At 39.9% G+C, this 21,293-nt stretch overlaps 1 protein-coding gene across 2 annotated transcripts in view; it reads right to left on the reverse strand.

The window, feature by feature from the left end:
• Positions 1–21,293, reverse strand: part of BAIAP2L1 (BAR/IMD domain containing adaptor protein 2 like 1) — a 102,641-nt gene that overhangs the window by 59,391 nt on the left and 21,957 nt on the right. Inside the window, exons 2-3 of one of the 2 annotated variants that reach the window (XM_046668685.1) lie at positions 14,924–14,999; positions 1,456–1,542 (exon numbers count right to left, since the gene is read on the reverse strand). In XM_046668685.1, coding sequence (XP_046524641.1) covers positions 1,456–1,542; positions 14,924–14,999 — 163 coding nt within the window. The remainder of the gene's footprint in view (positions 1–1,455; positions 1,543–14,923; positions 15,000–21,293) is intronic. The other variant, XM_046668686.1, reaches the window with a different exon arrangement.

Raw genomic sequence — 21,293 nt, forward strand, 5'->3', positions numbered from 1 at the left:
CATAAAACATTAAAAAGGCAAACTGAACGACGGTGAGTCAGAGCACCATATGTTTTAATCTAAGGGTCATACATTTTCTTCCCCCATGCCTGACACAAATAGGATGTTTCTTTTTAATTTAGTCCTATTTTTGGAACCCTATAATCATCTCAGTCATTCCTCAAATGTCCTAAGTTTTACTATGTGCTTCTGTCTATAGAATGCAGTGTGTATTTTATTACATTGATCCTGCTTAGGACAGAGTTACTCTAGTTCAGACTTTGCCAGAACATGCAGAAGTTACAGCACCAACAGAACACAACTGAGGGTTTTGAAAAGTTTCTGCATGTACTTGATTCTATTAAATACAGCAGTGCTGACATTCATCATATAGCGTCACTTCAGGCTTAGGTACTGCGTACAGGTTTCAAGATTCTTTAGGAACTCTTCAAGTACAAAAGTGGTCAGGGAATGTTAACAAGCACCCAGATCCACTTCACATCCAGCAGCCCAGCCCCCGACCCCAGCACTGCAATCACACCTCAGATTTGTTCCTCGGCTTTTATGGGTCAGTTTAGAGTTTTCCAAGCAATCCTGAAAACCCTCGAGACACTTTATATGGAAACTGTGTGAATTATTTGAACTTTAAACATATGCTCCTCTACCGCTCCTCTGCTTCCCTTTCCACTTTTTAATTAGAGACCAACACACTTTGCTTTAAACATGCACACTTTACCCATCTTTTCCTCTGGTTTTCTGAATCTTTTAAATTACAAGAAACATTTTGAAGCCATAAATTTTACCCCTTGTAAAATAAAACATATTCAACAAGTTTTAAAAATGATGGTTATACGTGGGGCTATTAAAAAAAAAAAAAAGCCTTTCCCCCCTTATAAGAGGGCACAGTGAACTGGCTCTGTGAATAGAAACCCAGATCCCCTCTGCAGCTGGCCGAGGGTGTGGCTGCCCTCTGCGTGTGCACAGGAGATCAATTCATACCAGCAAAACCGGAAAAATCACAACTGAGAGCAACGTGGAAGCAGCGAGAGCCAAAAGCAAAACGTAAAGGAGTCTGCCTTTCTGCTAGGTGAGTCACAGGAAATATTCCTGCCAGAGTCGGGAGGCAGGGCACACCCATCTCCTTCAGTTAAGAATGTAGGTCAAAGCTCCCTGGGCTTCGTGCTCCAGGGATCCGAGGGGAAAGGCTAGGGCCCAGGCCTCAGAGACAGGAGCCCAATTCCTAGGGGCAGGGAGGCTGGCCACTGGCCTTGGCCTGCCCTCTAACTAAGCCTCCACTTTCGACAGCCCACAGTCAACTCAATCATTCCAGAAGTGAACAAACAAGAGTGCTGGACTAGCTCTCCTTTCTATTGTGGACTTGGGCCATTTCAAGTGTTCTTATTAGGGCTCACAGGATGAAAAGGCCCTGGAACTGTGGCTCAAGTTGGGTTTATACATAATGGACGGTCAGCTTACCCAGCTCTGTTGACACAGGGGACCCGGTGGCAATCTCACCAATCTTGGCCACTCCATCGTAGTAGGCTTTTCCTGCCAGGATCATAGCTAGACAGAGAAAGTGACAGACAAAATCATCAATTAGACAAGGAAAGGAGGAAGCAACATAGAGGTTTTCTTCCAACTTCCATTGGTCCCTTCTGGCTGCAGCAAGTGTGGCTCTCAGAGGGCAAGGCTTGTGCGTGGTAGTTGTGCCAGGACAGAGGTCCCTCCACTGCACTTCCAGAGTCCCCCAGCCACTGGAGAGCCCTCATGGTATCCTCATCTTGGACCAGCCCTGGGGAACCTTCAAGCAGCAGATGCTGGAAGTCCAGAGAAGGCCCTGCCTGCTCCTGATGCCAGTTTCAGAGTAAACAACGTGTTCCTAACATCAAATTAGGGCTGGAACACATCCAACTCCAGCAAAAAATCTTTTCTGAGCTGGTTATCCTATAGCAATACAAGTCTACAACATTCTTAGTTAGAAGGACTTGTGTGGGGTGGCCTAGGAAGCTGGTCCTTCAACGGCATTTTTACTTTTTTTATTGAAAAAGACATTCTGAGACAAAAACAACTAACATACTTGTTGCTAGGGGAAAATCGATGAAATTTGAAATATATTGTCATTCCAAGAAACAAAGGAATTATCTGAAAAATAATTGAAATGCTCTACTTTTTTTCCTTTCCCTTTTGGCAGAGAGAAAAACTTTTATTGCTATACAAGTTGGATTCTAATTATCTTAAAAATCTTATTTCTCCTTTCACACTGATTCTTACAAGAAACAGAAATAGGCTTCTGACTTGTTTTTCTTTTCTTTTTCTTGCAAGGAGAGTTGGGAGCAAGACAAACCTGGGTTTGAATTCTACCTTTACTTCAAACCACATGACCTCCTTGGGCAAGTTAGTTATCCTTTCTGAAACAAAGGATGTTAATCTATAAAATACCCTGGCAGCATGAGTGCCGGATGAACAAATGGAAGCTGCTAACACCAGTTCCTTCCTTCACTTTATCAGCAGCTAGGTTTGAGGAGGCTGAAGGTATACACGAGCAAGCTTTTCAATAAGACCTAGCCTATTGAGTGTGATTTTGGAGAAAATTATTTATTTTATTTTAGTCAAAGACTGGCTTCATAAACAGAAATCAGTTTCTCACATAGCCTTGGAGACCACAGGTTTGCAAGCTAAAAGAGCCCTTGTAAGAGTCTCTTTGAAATTTTTTTCTTTTTCTTTTATAAAATTGAGGTTTTTTTTTTTTTTTTTGAGGAAGATTGGCCCTGAGCTAACTGCTGCCAATCCTCCTCTTTTTGCAGAGGAAGACTGACCCTGAGCTAACATCCGTGCCCATCTTCCTCTACTTTATATGTGGGACACCTGCCACAGCATGGCTTGCCAAGTGGTGCCATGTCTGCATCCGGGATCCAAACTGGCGAACACCAGGCTGCTGAAGAGAATGTGCGCACTTAACCACTGCATCACCGGGCCAGCCCCGAGATTCTTTTTCTTTCACTGAGAAGAAAACCAGAAGCCACACCAGCTGGTCTGCCCCAATTTATCATGGATATTGTTTTCAAAAGGTAAGATTTAGAAAGGTATTTCAAGTTTAAAAAAGGTGGTGGTGGTAGGGTATCACAGAATGAATTAATGTACAAGTCCAACTGAAGATTTGCAGGCCAAAAAAGTAGAATTTTCATGGCAAATTAATCTACTTTAGCATTTCTCGTAGAGCTAAAAAATTACAAAAGTTATGGCTTTTACCATATATGTATACAAGTTTAGGAAATGTAATGTTCCACTATACTGCTATTTCATAAGACTAAGGATAACAAAGTAGAATTATATTAAAAAAAAAATAACAAGTACCATTTATGTAGACTTTCCAACTCATCTCTTAAGTCAATCTACCCAACAGCATTAAGATACGGGTCAGTGATGTCATCACCCCATTTCATGAAGGGGAGTGGAGTGGGGCTATTCTGAGACACGCCCAAGGTCAGTGGCAAATCAGAGGCATGCACACAGCTCCAGCTAAGGTACCTGACTTCCTCAGTTCTAAATTATGGTGCTTTTTGACTCTTTGGTCTCAGCTAGAACTGAAAAAGAGATGACTCCAACCTAAAAACAAGGTTTATAGCCAATAAACTGTCAGGTTAATATATGTAATGTTTTAGTATGAAGATTTTTAAATTGCAAGGTACCGATAAGCTAAAAAGCAAATTAGTATTACACAATATTTAAACAAAATTTTTGGTTTGCATCCACACATTAAATTGAAAATTTTCATTAACTGTTGACTTATGTTTAAAACTATTTAACCTTCTCGGTTTAGTATAATATCCTTGCTTTTATGAGAAAGGAATTAACTTTAAAAAATTATATAATTTATCTATAACTAACACAGAATAAAATAATGTTTTCATAATTTTGTCCCCCTTTGTGAACACATTAGAGATTTTCTATCACTTGTTGTTCTAAGGAATGAAACACATTAGTTCTATTTTAGTGTTGACCAACTACTTCATTCTACTAGATAATGTTTCCTTAAAATATGATTTCATTAGGTTATGGATTTGCTCAAAAATCTTCATTGGCCTCCCACTGCCTAGAGGGTTAGGCCACACTCCACAGAGTTCATGGTAGATTTTTACAGTAATGGCCTTCAAAGCATCACACCTCCTCGAATTCCCAGCCTGGGTAGTCCCCTACTACACTGATAGGTGGCTTGGTCATGTGACTGGCTATGGCCAGTGGGGTATCGGCAAGCATCACTCTCACAGGGGTTCGCACTCTTGGAACAGTCTGCTGTGCCTAAGGGAGGGAGTGAGCTGAGCCTCCAGCCTAGTCCAGGCCCCAGCTGACTGCAGCTGCAGGAGTGAGCCCCAAGGGTCCTGAGAACTCCACTGCCTTTACAGGACCATGCAAAATAATAAACTATTGTCTTAAGCCACCAAGTTCAGGGGCAATTTGTTATGTGGCAATAGATTACTGATGCATTACTAGATTCACATGCATTAATCATTGGGCCCGATTCCATCTTGTATTTTACTATTCCCCAGCAGCTTCTCACCCATGTCAGTGTAGACCCCAGGTCTTGGCTTGGATGCTCTCTTTTCTGCCTGAAGCACTCGTATGCAGCATTTGCCTAATGAAACCTAAAATCTATCAGTTAGCTCAGTCCCTGCCTACTCCAATACTCACCAACCTCCACTACTCAAATTCCTGTGACGCTGCTCATCCCGTGCTCTTCATTAGCTGTGCCTGTTGCCCTAAGTTATAACCGGCTGACTGCACATCTGGCATCTTCAACTCTACTACAGATTCTCACCAAAGACTTTTCAGATTTATCTAAGTTTCTCAATGGCCTCAGCAAAAACCGGATGCCCCAGAGAAATTCTGCAAATACCTTATCGAGTGCAGAATAGTCCCCAGGAGGTGTTAAAGGGATAAGAGCCCTTGGGGAGGGTAAGCTGCAGGCAGCTCACTGAGTCACCTTGTAAAACTCTGCCTCGGAGAGGCAGCTTATGCTAGAAAGAAAAAAACCACTGCAGGTCACAGTGATTTCCTTCACAGGGACATGTAAAGCATTGACTTTGTGGCCTTGTGACTAAGCAATCATCAAGGGAGAGTCAGCTGTGCAAGACTTCCCAAACAAGGTTCCAGCTCTTTGAAGGAGGGAGGAGAGCACCCACAGAAGTCACTGATACTGCTGGAGGGCAAGGGTGCGAAATCTCAGGCTTGCTTTATTTCCTGGTCTGGTCAACAGCAGAGATCCAGAAAAAAGTAAATAAGCAGTTTACTTTTCCAGTGACTACAACAATAGCGTACCCGTCATCCAAAGTCCAAAGTCTGGCCAGCACATCCCCTTTCCTGGGGCATGCTCATGCTCAGGGTGTGTGAGGCCACAGGTTTATTTTCAAAATATCACCAGGGAGCAGCCAAAGGTGGGGTATGGTGAAAGAGAAACAAGAGACATGTAAAACACGCAAAACTTGATCTGAAACCTTCTTCAAATCTAAAACCGCCGGAAACTAAATTTTCAAATTATGTTACTTGGTGGTCTTACTGAAACAGGGTAGAGGGTGAAACCAGGGTCTGAATATTTTTGGGGGTGACACTTGCTACATAGGGAGAATTACTATTATTATTATTATTGTTTATAAGACTGGCCCTGAGTTAACATCTGTTGCCAACCTTCCTCTTTTTCTTTTTCCTCCCCAAAGCCCCAGTGCATAGTTGTATATCCTAGTTGTAGGTCATTCTAGTTCTTCTAGGTAGGATGCCACCACAGCACGGCTTGATGAGCAGTGTGTAGGTCTGTGCCCAGGATCCAAAATGGTGAACCCTGGGCTGTGGAAGCAGAGCGCCATGAAATTAACCACTCAGCCACGGGAGAATTATTTTGACCATGTTAGAATTTGGTGATTGTTAGTATGTCAAGTTTTTAAGGTGATCAGTGATAACATTCACCTTTTAGTAGGGAAATGTGTGTATTGATTCATGTCAGCTTCCTCAAATGTGTTAAACCTAGATTTACTACCTAACCTAACTGCAGTTTTGACCTTCTAGAAATGTAACCTTCATCAACCTGTCTGGAGTTTTCCAGTCAGCACCAAGGAGGTAATCTGTCCTGTGGGCCCTCCCAATTTCCCCCACCAGAGAAGACGAGGCAGTCTGTGTGACAAAACCATTGCTGGTTCCCTTCCCCCTAAAGAGATGATGTCCTGGCCCAAAATAACCCTTTCTTTTCTTTTGCTAATAACTTCCTTCCCCCACCCTCCTTCCTAGAAAAACCTTCCATTTTGTGTAACATCTTGAAGTATCTTTCTACTCTGCTAGACGGGAGGCTGCCCAATTCACGAATCATTGAAAGGCCAATTAGATCCTCAAACTTGCTTTGTTGAAATTTTGTTTTTAAGAGATTTGGTGGCAGTGACTAGACTGAAGGAGACTTCCAGCAGCTTCAGGGACAATGAGAAACACAGGCATGGCACTCTGTGAATCCTTTCGAGTTCACTGTCTTTCTTGCTGTTTCTAGGGCCATTGGTAAGTTCCTCTCAGTTTGAACTCCAGTCTCTTTCGCATCCAGCTCCCAATCTAACTGGCTTTTCGCAGACCACAGTTCCCAGGTTTTTGAGGGGAAACCCCAGGCCTTGCTTCTGCCCTCAGTTTCCACAGTGGGGATTGCTGGCGGCAGCCGCAGCTCTTCGTTTGTTCTGAGTCAGTCTGCAGTCCCCATTCTTTAGGGTCTGCTGGCTCAGTCCTCTCCCCAGTCCCCAGATTCTATCTCGGGAACTGCTAGTGGTTGCCAGCTGGAGTTGGACTGGGTTCAGTAAAGGCTATTGCTAATGGAGAAGTCAGAAGCCAGAAAGCTATAAACATTTAAGGGCACAGGTTGAGCACTGAAAGTTTGCTAGAGCACTTGCCACCTTAAGATTGACACTAGGCTACCCACCGACCTCAAGAAAATTTCTGCGCAACGAGGTACACTGTAGAGCACCCCACAATTCCCAACCCTGTGGCACACCCTTCTTAGGTATTAATGTGGCTCCAAGAAACCCAAAGGCCTAGCTAAGAGAAATGGGATCCTTTATCCAAAGAATTGAGGGTGCCACCTTTCAGCACAACTGCTTATTTTATGTTTAATAACTATAGTCCTGGAAGTTGCGGAAATCTAACAAGATGGTAAGATTTTACTAAAAACAACCTAGAATTGCAATGGTCATTGTGGGGAACATTCCAAATAGGTAAGATCATTTTAAAAATGCACTTAAAAGCAAAGGCTATGCAGAAGCCTCCAAAAGGTTTCGAAATTCCAGAATAGCTTCATTGGAAGATTTACAGCAAAAGGCTAATAAAAAATTAAAGAGATAAAAGGTACCTAAAACAAAAGCTACAACTCCATTCTTGGGGGAAGTGGAAACAACTGTCTTTGTCTTGCAAATCTCTGCAGAGCCAAGGACGAGGCTCTAGAAGTTCAAAGTTCACCTGCCCTTTTTGCCAATCCCCCAAACCTTGCCCACTCCTCTCAAAATGCTTGAAAAGATCTAGACATTGTAAGTAAAACTGTCCTGCACTTCATCTTGTGCCTTTGTGATGCAAATTTTCTATCCCCATCTCTAGGAACTGAGTCATTCTTTGAAATGCAAACTTTAGGGAGAAGTTTCTTCATCAGAAGGAAAAAAAAAAAGGCATTTGAAAATTGGTCTAATGAAAAATCTTAAATGTCCTCTCCACAAATACTAGTAAAAACAAAAGCTGTAAGGTCTCTGTTTGCACCTGTCTGTGTGTTTGTGTTCATATATGCATGTTGTACTGGTGAGATTTTTTTCAACCTCTGGATGGTATTGCCAAAATTAATTTTATAAAGAGCTCTATTTAGTTGGTCTGAAGGCAAACACTTGTAAGGACTGGGTATTTTAAATTCTCAGAAATTTAACAGAAACTAAGGCAAATGCTTTTCAGATTTACACGATCTGGGAAAATATTAGCTATTAAAGCTAGTTTAAGTTCATAATTTTATTAAAATAGCCTTGTCTTTAGAATTATCAGCATTAAATATAATGCAGATAAACAACTTTTATTCTACCTGGGTTTACTAGTCAAATTCATATCTCTGTTGCAAGATTTGTCAGCAAAAAACCCCTTAGAATGATGGCTGATTTTGTCTAACATCTCATGAAGTCTTCATGGGTAATCTAAACATAACTTTTGGGAGGAAATGATTTAGACAGATGTAAGTGGGATAAGAGTTTATCAACTTTTTGGCAACAATTACATTTTACAGTATGTGTACTTAAAAATAGGTTCCAAAATCTTTTTGGTAACTTGAAACCTTAGAGTTTTGCTAAGTTAGGTTAAATGATGGAAATTCATTTAATATCTAGATCATTTCCAAATAAGATAAAATACTGAAACATTAATTGCTAAAGAAATCTAAGTTTACTACTTTTGACCTCTTATTACAGAGAAACTAAAGCTATTTTGGTCTCTTAGTAAACAGGTTTTATGCCACACTGAAAAGCATGTTTCTACAAATTATAAAAGGTATTTACATAATTTGCCAAGCCACAGAATGCTAATATAAAAGACAGTTCACAACTGCTTACTTCTTAGCTTTCACAGTAGCAACTAAGGCTTCCAAGGGTTAAGAATTCTAATTAATATATATAATTAAACCTACTAGAAATAATAATGGAAATGACTTTGTATGGAAGAAAAGTAGGATGTGTTTTTTGGTTAAGAAAAGGTATGAGGTATGGAGATACATTCTTGTTAAGGGAAATGAGAGTAATTTTATCTAAACTAAAACTTTTAGTTATTTCATAACAGCAAAGAAGAAAATGAAGGACAAGTATAGATAGAGAAAATTGGGAAGAGGGAAAAAGAGAGAGAGAATCTTGTGTAATCAGCCTGGCTAAAATTAAATTGCTATTGTGGAGGTTTTAAGAATGAGTTTTAATACCAATAGTGTATTTATGTAAAACTAGAACTTGATTTTCTTTCGTCTGTTAAAAGAACAAAGTTTTCTTGGACTACTGGTCTCCTGATAACAGATTATGAAACGAAAGCAAAAGTTTTATGTTTTATCACCATAATTTTCTGTGCTTTATCAGGTCTTTGATTACTTAAGTAAACTTAGTCTTCTTGATATTAAAAAAGCTGTTTGGGGGCTGGCCTGCAGCGTAGTGGTTAAGTTCACATGCTCTACTCTTTGGTGGCCCAGGGTTCACAGGTTTGGATCCCAGGTATGGACCTAACACACCACTTGAGCCATGCTGTGGTGGCGACCCACATACAAAACAGAGGAAGACTGGAACAGATATTAGCTCAAGGACAATCTTCCTCAAGCAAAAAAGAGGAAGATTGACAACGGATGTTAGCTTGGGGCCAATCTTTCTCACCAAAAAACAAACAAAAAAAGTGCTAAGTTTTGCTCAGAACTATGTAACCTTCTACATTTGCCTGTGGGTCTCTGTCACTTTGGTGAAATAGATAACTAAGTAATGTTTCACAGTGACCTGTGATCCTACTGGACCAACTGTTTTAAAACCTTTTGATTATCTTTGACAAACTTCCCAAAACCAAATTCTAAATGATCTCCTTTCTTTTTTCTTTTCTTTTTTTTTTTTTAAAGATATGCTTTTTGGTGAGGAAGAATGGCCCTCAGCTAACATCTGTTGCCAGTCTTCCTCTTTTTTTTTCTCCCCAAAGCCCCAGTACATAGTTGTATATCCTGGCTGTAAGTCATTCTAGTTCTTCTAGGCAGGATGCCACCACAGCACGGCTTGATGGGCAGTGTGAGGGTCTGTGCCCAGGATCCAAGCTGGTGAACCCTTGGCCACTGAAGCGGAATGCATAAACTTAACCACTCGGCCATAGGGCCAGCCCCTAAATGAACTCCTTTTCACCTCTAGCTTACTGTGGGATTTTTCAGAGGGTCCCTGAACCATCTCAGAGAGAGAGATAATAAACTAATTAGGCTTATTTTGTATGTTAAATTGCATGGGAAGCACTGTTAAATAGGTGATGCTAAACATTCTTTGATTATATTTGTGTAGATATATGATTATAATTTTTATGACTTTGTGTTTAAAATATTGATGGTTCTTTCTTTCCCCAGATATCAAGAAACCTTCTTTCTTTAGTTAAACTATGACTAACAGCAATTTGTAAAATTACTGTAAATTTGGTAAATTTCATCTTCATAAACAAAGATGAAAACATTTACTTCTTCTACCTGATCCCTCTGGAATTCAGAAACTCTTAAGTATTCTATTCATGGCAATATAGCTAGTTATTTGTATAAGTTCAATAAGAATCCATTCTCCTTGTAACAGCACATAACGGGAAACAAGGGTTTTCTTATGTCCTTTGGAACCCCAATCAAAAAATGGGCAACAAGTAAACAATCTTCTTAACTGTTATTCTCCAACCTTCTGAAATTGCTGTCATAAAAATTTAGGCTAACACTAAAAAGGACTGATGTAAGTATCAGGGAAATGCCCTTGCTGACTTTCATGCAAAGGCAGCAGCAATAGAATCTATAAAGATTGTGGCACATGTGGCTGAAGTCCATTCTGCTTCTGCAAAAAACAGCCCCTCATTGTCAGACTTTTGCCATCCTGATGTCCCTGTAATGTGGGAACAGTCTGCTCCTGAATCAGAGAAATTAAGATGCGTACATAATGGCTGTAAAGTAAATGAATAGTCAGGGCTATGGGAAACCCAAGATGGCTACTTGGTTCTTCCTAGCTCCCCGGCAAACCCCATCTTTTGGTTTTTGCATTCCTTCACCCACCATAGTACATTTAAGATGACTCAAACTACAAATAGATATCAGTGGGGAGACTTCTATAAAACTGTGAAAACTGTCTACCAGCAATGTCTGACCTGCTAGGTACGTAATTCTGGGAAAACTGTTTTTGTCCCCAGAGGCCTCAAACGTCCTCCCTCTTTGAATCCTGCAGCTGGACTTCATTCAACTGCCACTTAGTATGGATTATCAATATGTTCTTGTTATTGTATTATGTTTTCTGGATGGGTTGAAGTCTTCCCCTGCCACACGGCTGATGATCTCACAATGGCAAAGAAACTGTTAGAAAATGTGTTTCCCACTTGGGGCATACTTTCCACAATCTCCAGTGACCAAGCCGCTCACTTCACTTGGCAAATCATAGAAGCCCTAACAAAAACCTTGCAAACTTTTTGGAATTACCACTGTCCCTATCACCCTCAATCATCAGGCAATGTTGAAAGAACTAACGGCATCTCCAAAATTTCTAAACTTGCCGAAGCTACTGGACTCCCCTGGCCTAAGTTATTGCCTTTGGTCTTGCAGACTGTTCACGGTACCCTCTTTGGGAAACATAAACTCACTGCACACAAAACAGTCACTGGCAGACCAATGTCAATTGGTACACAACCTTCTGCTGATCCCTTCTTGTCTCATGCTAGTATGAGTGGCTACTATAAGTCTTTAATGTCTTATGCTCAAGCCTGTCATCAACAGGTTAAGCAAGCTTTCCTGGATCCCAATTCAAAGGATCCTGTTGGTTACAATCTAGAGCTTGGTGACTGGGTTTTCTGGAAATGTCACCAGAGGAAGAAAGCCCTCAAGCCCTACTGGAAGGGACCTTACCAAATGCTCCTGACCAGACACTGCTGCAAAACCAGGAGGCACTGAGCCCTGGATACATGTCTTACAGCTAAAGAAAGCTCCACTTGACATCTGGTCCTGCAGAGACACTGGAAATCTCTGATTCAAATTGACAAGGAAGAGAAGTAGCTGACACTGAGGTAGACTGCTTCCGTCCAAGACGACGGATTAAGACTTCATACTTGAACAGAACATAAAACCCTTTCTTCTTTTCTTTCCTTCTTCCTGTCCTCTGACATTGCCCTGGAAAGTTAATGCTCTCTCTTCACCCTCATGTTCCCAGGGTTATCTACATCAGATTAGTCCCTACTAAGAAATCTCACCAGCAGCACCCATCTTTGCAAGGCATTTAGGGCAACTCTTTATATTAGGCTAGGAGATTCTCTTCCCACATGTGCTAAAAACCTGACTGACCCCTGACTTGAATGGGCAAATGCAACAATGCGTGTGAATGAATCCATTAACAATGCCACTGCATTGGAAGTGGTTTGGGTCCCACCAGGATTTATCTCTGTCTGTGGTGGTTATCATTCTCCTTGGGCCTATGAATGCCTACATGGCTGGCGCACAGCTGGGTAGTGCCTCTTAGGTATCTAACTGTGACCCTAACTGTTCTAAAAAGGACCTACCAGGAGGCTTTCATGATTCAGGATTCACTTGCTTTGGTAGGGCCCCACTTCCCCTTGTTAGGAAGAGATACAAATGGGAATATAAAAGAGATCTCTCCTTAACTCTTGAAGATATTGCCAATTCCGTTGCTAAGGCTATATACTTCCCAACAAAAATCCTTAGACTCTCAGGCCAAAGTTGTTGTTGATAATAAAATAGCCCTTAACTATCCTTTAGCTGAGCGAGGAGGTGTCTCTGCTGTGGCCAACACCATCTGCTGTACCTGGATCGAGACTCCTGAGGAAGGTGAAATTCAGTTACATAAGATCACTGAGCAAGACACTTAGTTTAAAAAGATGACTCCTTCCCTGGGGTCTTTGATTTATTTGATTTTGATTGGTTCGGGTCTTGGGGATTGTGGGGGATCAGAATTTGCCGCCCTAAAATGTGTCTCTTTGGCTTGATTACTTTTTAAGAACAAAAGACTCAGGAAGAAACTTTGACCTTCCCTCTAACTGCCAAATGAATTTAAGATAGAAGGCCTGTTCCAGGAAGGAGCTAATACCATAAGGTAACTATGGTATAATATAAACTAGGTGTGATAAACGCAGGAACAAAGCAAAGGGCCATTTAATCAAATTCCTCTCCATCTGTCATTGTTCTTACAAGGCATGGTCAACATTTATTTACCAAACATTTGCTTTTCCATCTCCATGTAAATTGCCTTCCTCCCCTTTGAAGTTCCAAACCACTACTCCCAGCATCCTCCTTTGTCTTTAGCTAAAGATGGTATTTAAGGTGATGGTTTTGGCCACTTTGGCAAGTTACTCAATTTTTCTGGGTTTCTCCCATGTATACATGTTATTAAATTGGTTTGATTTTCTCCGGTTATTCTGTCTCATGTCAACTGAATTCTTAGACCAGCCAGAAGAACCTAGAGGACAGAGGAATAGTTCTTCCTCCCCCACAGGACCATGGCTCCAAAGTATACACCAAACATTGGGAATTATCCTGCTTATAGTCTCCCTGCCAGAATGTATCCTCAAAAGCTTTAATTCTGTGTTCACAGCTGCTGATCAACAGGGAAAAGATCTCCCTAAGACTGGAACACGAAAAAAGCAGCAAAGAGGATAACCAACTTAAAGATTGTGAACCTGAAGCTGTGACCTGTGAGTGTCACAGAAACTAAGCAAAAACATCATGACTTGTGATACCACACAGAAGACCAAAAAAAGCCACGAAAACTACAGAGTGGTACCTGAGAGTGGTGCTAATATCTTAAGTTTTTTTAAACACTTTTTTTTTTTTTTAAAGATTGGTACCTGAGCTAACATCTGTTGCAAATCTTTTTTTCTTTTTTTAATTTTTTTCCGTCTTCTCCCCAAAGCGCCCCCATACATAGTCGTATATTCTACTGGTAGGTTGTTCTGGTTGTACACTGTAGGACACTGCCTCAGCATGGCTTGATGAGCGGAGCTAGGTCCATGCCCAGGATCTGAACCGGCAAAACCCTGGGCCACCAAAGCGGGGCATGTGAACTTAACCACTCGGCCACAGGGCTGGCCCCTAATGTCTTAAATTTTGATCACATCGCTCAGACAAGCTGAGAGGCTGATCAAAAAGGGGAAATTGTTAAAGAGAAAACCACAGGCCCAGAATGGTGTTACTTGTGCTAAAGTGCTAAAGCCCGTGATAACCAGATCTAGATTTAATACTTAACCTACTGCAGTTTTGACCTTCCCCAGAAATGTAATCTTCCTCAACCACTCTGGAATTTTCTGGTCAGTACCAATGAGATAATCTGTCATGTGGGCCCTACCCTTCCCCTCACTGAGGAAGAAGCAATCTGCATGACAAACCCCCCCCCCCCCCCCAAAGAGATGATGTCCTGGCCCCAAATAATCCTTCTTTCCTTTTGCTAACAACGTCCTTGCCCCACCTTCCTTCCTATGAAAACCTTCCACTCTGTATAACTCCTCAGAGTCTCTCTCTACTTGCTAGAAAGGGTGCTGCCCGTCATGAATTGTTGAATAAACCCAATTAGACCTTCAAATTTATTTGGCTGAAATTTTTTTTTTAACAAATGAAACCTCTTCAAACTAGCAAACAAGTCTGGTTCACAAAGAGATTCAAAAGTCAGTGGTTGAGTTCATTTTAAATGAAGCACTCATTTTGAAATGAGAATCTAAGCTCAACCTTTAATTTAGATGTTTTTTCATTCAGGCTAAAAATTTTATTTCTCATGTTACTATCAAAAGTGATATACCCAAAGGCAAGAAACTCTTCTATATAAATAAAAGGAGAATAATCCTATGTGGCAGAACACTAACATAAATATTTTAAGTACACATTTTATATATGTTATTAGTTCACAAAGAATTTGGTTTAAAAACTAGAAAACATGTTTATGGCAATGATATAAAAGATTGAGCCATGACAAAAAGCATGATTTGATAAGTAAAATACATCACTTATGGTAGCCTATTATTCAAGTTACTTATCTCAAATACACTAATATCCTATCATTGCAAAGTCCTGTAAATTAAATTAATTGTAAATAATTTCCACCAACTTAAAGATATTTTAAAAATTCACTATTAAGCATTTAAAAATAATTAAGTGAACGATTTACTGAATGGTTTTTATATATACTCTATATTCATAAATTTAGAAAATAGAAAGACTTACCATTAACAGCTTTTTCATAATTTTTTCCTAGGTTTATTAAATTTCGTAGCCCAGGATTGAACTGTTCCACAACATTCTGACAAACAAACGAAACAAACAAATTAATAAAATAAGCGAACAACAGGCCAAGCAGTCTTTACATTTTGCCACTGCACAGCCTGGGGTACAAAGTCATAAATGTTTACTTAAAAATAATGAACAGCACCTATTTCCTTATGGACGGAATAGGGTGCTTGCGCTGGCAAGGCCTATGTAACCCTGGCAGCTCTCCAGTTGCCCAAGGGCTACCTAGAACCTATTGTAAATGCAGCAAGTAGCAGACATGCCGTCTCTACAAAGCGTACCCTGAAGGGGCTGTGGGCCCAGAAGTTGATGCTCTCTTTTGGGTTTAAGTAGGTTAACAGTTGTTACCATAGTGTTAGGAAACAGGTGTGCATGATCAGAACTTAATCATATGGCAGTGTTTTGACTATCAATCGAACAGAAATTTCCAAGAGATACTGTTTCTACTATGTATAATTACCAGGGCAGGGTGTAGGAGTGGGTGCTCCTAATGGTCCTAGGACACAGGCCAGCCTGGAACCTTGTTTCCAGGTGGTCACTGGCATTTTCCCCTAGAGATCAGTTTATTCATCTAACTACTTATGGCATAACTACCGCATGCCAGGTCCTGTGCACACAGTGGTGGATGGGAAGACGTTCCCCCTCATGATTTCATGATGCCGTATCTGTGCAGATGTCATGGTTTTCATTTTGCAAAGTGTCATTCCTGTATCACCAGAAAGTCATAAACCTAGAGACAAATGCTATAACAAGTATAAGATGTGCAATTGTTTAGAACGTTGGTCTAAATTTAAAATATCCTAAATCTGAAGTCCAGACAAGAAATCATTCCTATGGGGCTCTGAGTTCTTGACTCAGGACACATGGTGACTACATTTGTTCCACCTACAAACAACAAGCTTCACAATATTAATCATTCCAGACAGACCACTCAAGTCTCTACCCCCTCTCCCAAAAAGTGCACTCTGTTTGTAGACGACCAGGCAGTGAAAAGAATGAAAAATGACATTCAAAGAGGCAGATAATCACACACGTGCTCTTTGGGATAAAAAGGTTCTCCATTATGAGCTAGTAGAGAGAACATAATGACTTCTTTTATCAAATGGTGATACAGGCTTATTGCGAAAAACAACCCCTGCCTCAACCTTTCCCCACCCCTGGCCTTACTCCAAAGAGCACTTTCAATTAAGCTTGTATTTACTGCCATTGTTTTGAATAACATTCTTGATTTCTTGATTTCTCAGTTTTGGACAGTAACTATTGGCTTTCTACTACAGGAGATGAGGACTTAGCTCTCCACATCACCCCAGCTTCCCTTCTGCAATCCTTCCTATATAATTAAATGACAATTTCCTGGTAAGTCAATAGTCAGGGTTTATTATGACTTTGCAAGTACTGGTCACTACAATGCAAGGAATGTACTAGGGATTACGTTTCCTTTCCTGGTACAGCCTTTTTGTTTCTCCTGGGATTAACAATCATCTCATTCCACCCCCACTCCTCCCATGCTTAGTTTTCCACGTATCTAGAATTTTTCCACATGCTCCATCAGATCTAGCAGAAGCCTATTAACATTATTTTTCAAACGTGCAAAGTTGTCAGCTAATCTTCCATTTTTCCCCCTGAGCTTCCTCCAAGGACTCTCTGTCCTCTTGCTCAGTCTGTCCTGACTGTCCCTGTGATGCTGCTGCCCCTTCATGTCCCCTTGGTCCCCTGTGTTAGAACTCTCATTAACTGGAATCCACATCTTTCTCTCTTCATTCATTCCTATTTGCTGGAGATCATTCTCCAAGATTGATCTAAGAAATGAAGTGTGAGAGGTAAATTTGAGTCCCCAAACGTCTGATATTATCTTTACCTTGACATTGATTGGTATTTTGGTGGGTAGAGTATTACATATCGAAAGTGATTTTAAAGATACTGCTCCACTATCTTTAATATTCAGTTTTGCTATTGAGAAGTTGGCAGTCATTTCTTCTTCCTTTGTATGTGGGGTTTTTCTTTTTCCTTTGGCTTGTTTATTTCTGGAGGCCTTCTCTTTATCCCTGTGTTTTTGAAACTATATAAGGGTCTGTTTCAGTGTGAGTACTTTTTTCATTTATTTTATTGAGCACTCAATAGACCCTACCCATATAGAAAATTACGTCCTTCAGGTCTGAAAAATGTTGTTTGTTTTTTCTTTGGTGAGGAAGATTGTCCCTGAGCTAACATCTGTGCCAATCTTCCTCTATTATTTTGTATGTAAGATGCCACCTCAGCATGGCTTGATGAGCAGTGTGTAGGTCTGCACCCAGGATCTGAACCCGCAAACCCCAGGGTGCCAAAGCAAAGTGTGTGAACTTAACTACTAGGCCACTGGGCTGGCCCCAAAAATGTTACTGTTCTGTTTCTTGTCTCTTCATTCTTTCTGGAACTCTGATGAGGATTTTACACATTCTGGACTTATTCTCTCATCAGTTTACCTTTTTTCTCTGCTTTTCCACTTTTTGTTCTACATCTCTGATAGATATCCTCAACTTTACATTCCAAATCTTCTATTACATTTCAAAAACTTTTGATATAGTTTTAATTTGGGCTCTTTCAAGTTTTTGGATTATTCCTTTTAAAAAGCATCCTGATCTTGTTTTATGGATGCAATATCATCTCTTCCCTAAATAAATTGTAGTTTTTGGTATTTTCTTCCAGTTCTCCCTATTTTCTCCTGATTATTTCTTCTCATTGTTTGGTATCCATCCGTCTTCTGTGTTGGAGGCTTTCTTCAAATGTCTGGTGATCCTTGATCAATCTGGTCATATTTACGAATAAAGCCCTACAATGCTGGCTAGAAGCTTGTGGGTGTGTATACAGGGTGGTTTTTGACTAGCAGGCTTCATTCAGAGTGGTTGGACAGCAAGGCAGCTGTAGAGAAACTGGCCACATGACAGTAACCAGAGCTACTGGGTTTCTCCAGAGCAGTTTCTAATTTCCTCTCACTAGGTGGGGAAGGGGGCAATCACCAGGTGGTCAGCTTTCCCAGTCAGGAAGAAGGTTGAGAATCTCACAGTTTATTGAGCTGATTTTTACTGAATTCCCCTGTTTTCAGTTCTGAGCTTTACTCCCTCCACCCTTGGCTGGTGTTTCCAAGTCGAGAGCTTCTCTGATTCAATGTATCCTGAGATTAAATCTCCAGTCTGCCAGGCAGAGGGAGCTGCTGGCAGCAGTGGTGCTTGGGTAGAAAAGGGAACCTGGCAGTTAAACCAGCTTGCATGACTCCCATTCTAGTCCTGTGTGTCCCCTCGGTCCCTGCCTTCTGTGCGGCCTGCTCCTTAGCCTTTGGGGTTCTCTCAGGTGAACGGCTCAATTCTCATCAGTACTTCTCATCAGTCGTAACTCCTCTTAAGGCAGTTACCACTCCTCTGTCCATTTTCTATCAACTGATATTTCTGTTTTCAGGTCTCTACACTATGGATTTATAGGTTTTTGTTTTTGTTGTTTTTAGTTCCTTTGCCATCATTTTAACATATTCTCAAAAGAAAGAAGAAAAACACATCAGATCAATCTGCCATGCTTAACTGGAAGTCCACTCATCCTGTATCGTTGGGATAACAGCCAGTCAGCTATTTGAGCCTCATTCACAATGAGTAGCTATGAAGCCCCAAAGCCATGTTGACTCCCCCACCAGTCTCTCTGCGAGGCAGTAGGCCTCAGTAACTGATCACAGAGCCCTGTAGCCACAGCTGCTATTTCTATCATCTTTTCCCAATTCTCTTATTTTGTTTTCAAGTTTTTTATTTTGAAATAGTTTAATATTCACAAGAAGTTGTAAAATCTGTACAGAGAGTTCTCATATATGCTTCCCCTGATGACAACTTATATAACAATAGCACATTATCAAAACCAGGAAACTCATATTGGTACAACATTATTAACTAAACTACAGACCTCATTTGGATTTATCAGCTTTTATAACACTCATTTGGAGGGTAGGGTGTGCACTGTTTCTATGAAATTTTATCACATGTATAGATTTGTATAACCACCACAATTATAATACAGAACTGTTCCATTAACACAAAGACCTCCTTCATGTCACCCTTTTATAGCCACATCCTTCCAACCTAACTCCTGGCAGCTACTGCTCTCAATCACTATAATTTTGCCGTTGTGAGGATGTTGTATTAATGGAATTATAATGTATGTGACCTTTTGAAACTGGCTTTTTCACTCAGCACAATGCCCTTAAGAACCATCAAAATTGTTGGGTGTATCAATAGTTGATCCCTTTTTTTGCTAGTAGTGTCCCATAGTATGGATGTATTAAAGTTTATCCATTTACCTGTTGAACATCTGGGTTGTTTCCAGTTTTTGGTAATTATAGATAAACCCGATAGAGACAATCTCATACAGGTTTCTGTGTGAACATGTGTTCATATCTCTAAGATAAATACCTAGGAGTTCAATTACTGCATCATATGGTAGGTATGTGTTTAACTTTATAAGAAATTGCCAAACTATTTTCCAGAGTGGCTGTACCATTTTACGTTCCCTTCAGCAATGCACGAGATTTCAATAATTTTTAAAAAATCGAATAACTTTATTAGAAAATGGTTACTTTCTAATAAAAAACCCACTATTTTTTTCAAATATCTCACTTAAAGTTCTTATAATAACATTATGAGATGAAGTTTGGATGATAAGAATATAGGGTATAATAAAAAAAAACTTTTTAAAATATCATTTAAAATTCTTATAACACTCTTACAAGGCTAAGTCTGGATGATAAGAATAAAAGGAAACGGATGCAGAGCTAACCTCGTCCTCTAGCGTATAAGCAGTCACAAAAAGAAGCCCAGTCCTGCGTCCTTTCTTAACATTATTCTTAGTTCAGCTTATCCAAATAAGGGGAAAATATAATTTGATTTCTTGATATAAGTCTTGAAATGTTTACATATAACTCCTATCTTAAAATATCAAAAACAATGAATTAACGAGAACTCTCAAAGTTAACACCAAGCATAAGCTACTATCCAAGTGAATCTATTGGAAAATAAAGTTTAACTGGGACTTGAGATGACAACCAGCTTCATAGAAAACAATACAAGAGTTTTGAAAGTTCAACACACACTGCAATTCTTTATTGTTTAAATTTAGCTACAGAAATTCCCTGGAAATTTTGGCCTCTGCGAACAGTGGAAAATCTATTTCTACGCTGGCTCTTAGCCATTAATCTAGTTCTTTTAGCTGAAGTACATGTATTTTTAAACCCACAAACAAAAAAGCAGTGCTGCCTTTGTAGTCCACAATTCGTAAAATTTTATAGTAGCAGTGGACATCCTGTGAATTGAATGAGTCCCACATTGTTTTGGGAGGGCAGTAGTTGGGTCAAAGGTCACGCTTGTCAAGGCTTGTTAAGACCTGAATTGTTATAGAGTCTAAAATTTAGAGAGAATCATCAGTAGCAATCAACAAATCCATTTTAAGTTTGGCACTAAGAAAAAACATTTAAGATACCAAGTATAAAAACAAAATAAATTACAAAAGCTATCAATAGGCCAAGAAGCACTATTTTGTTACAATCAATAACAAAAAATTAGTATGTACTCCACTAGTTACTGCCTGGCAAGGAGCATAAGTTACCAAACCAGTTTCAACCAGAAGGAGTTTCACTGCCATTCAGAGAATACAGATAGTCTGGGCTAAAATGACTGGCGATACCACCGTTCCCCATGTGCTGAGTCTCATACGAAGAAGGGCTGTTTCTATCACGAAAGCTCAGCAGCACTGGGGAATTAGCAGTTAGACATTTCAATAAAATGTTGAGGAACAGACCACTTGGAACCTACAGGCACTTCCCACCAGACTTCTGGCTGGTCTATCTCATTAATTCCCTTTGCCTCCTGTAAAGTTACAGATCACAACTTTAAGACAAATTATACAATCTTATGGTGGTTTTAACTTTCTCACAATTTAGATTTTTCTTTCATTTTCAAAAAATTATTACCTTTATCAGTATAGAACTATAGACCATGAAGCATATATCAATACAATTATGACTAGCCAGATAGTTAAACTGAGCTGACTCTAAATTTCTAAGAATTGGTTTCTCTTTTCCTTTCTTTTTCCAGTTCTCTACATGATGAAGGACAAATTATTTCAGTGCTTTATTTTTTAAGTTGAAAAATGTGGGTAGTATTTATACTGGCATAAGCTTTAAAAGTGATTTAAGAATCTAAGTAAATACAGAGTTTTATAACTTGATTCAGGTAACACATGTATCCTTGAAATTTGACATTATTTTGTTCTACACAATTTCATACAAATTAATCTA

The sequence above is a fragment of the Equus quagga genome, chromosome 7 (assembly GCF_021613505.1).
Source record: "Equus quagga isolate Etosha38 chromosome 7, UCLA_HA_Equagga_1.0, whole genome shotgun sequence".
Taxonomy (NCBI): Eukaryota; Metazoa; Chordata; class Mammalia; order Perissodactyla; family Equidae; genus Equus; species Equus quagga.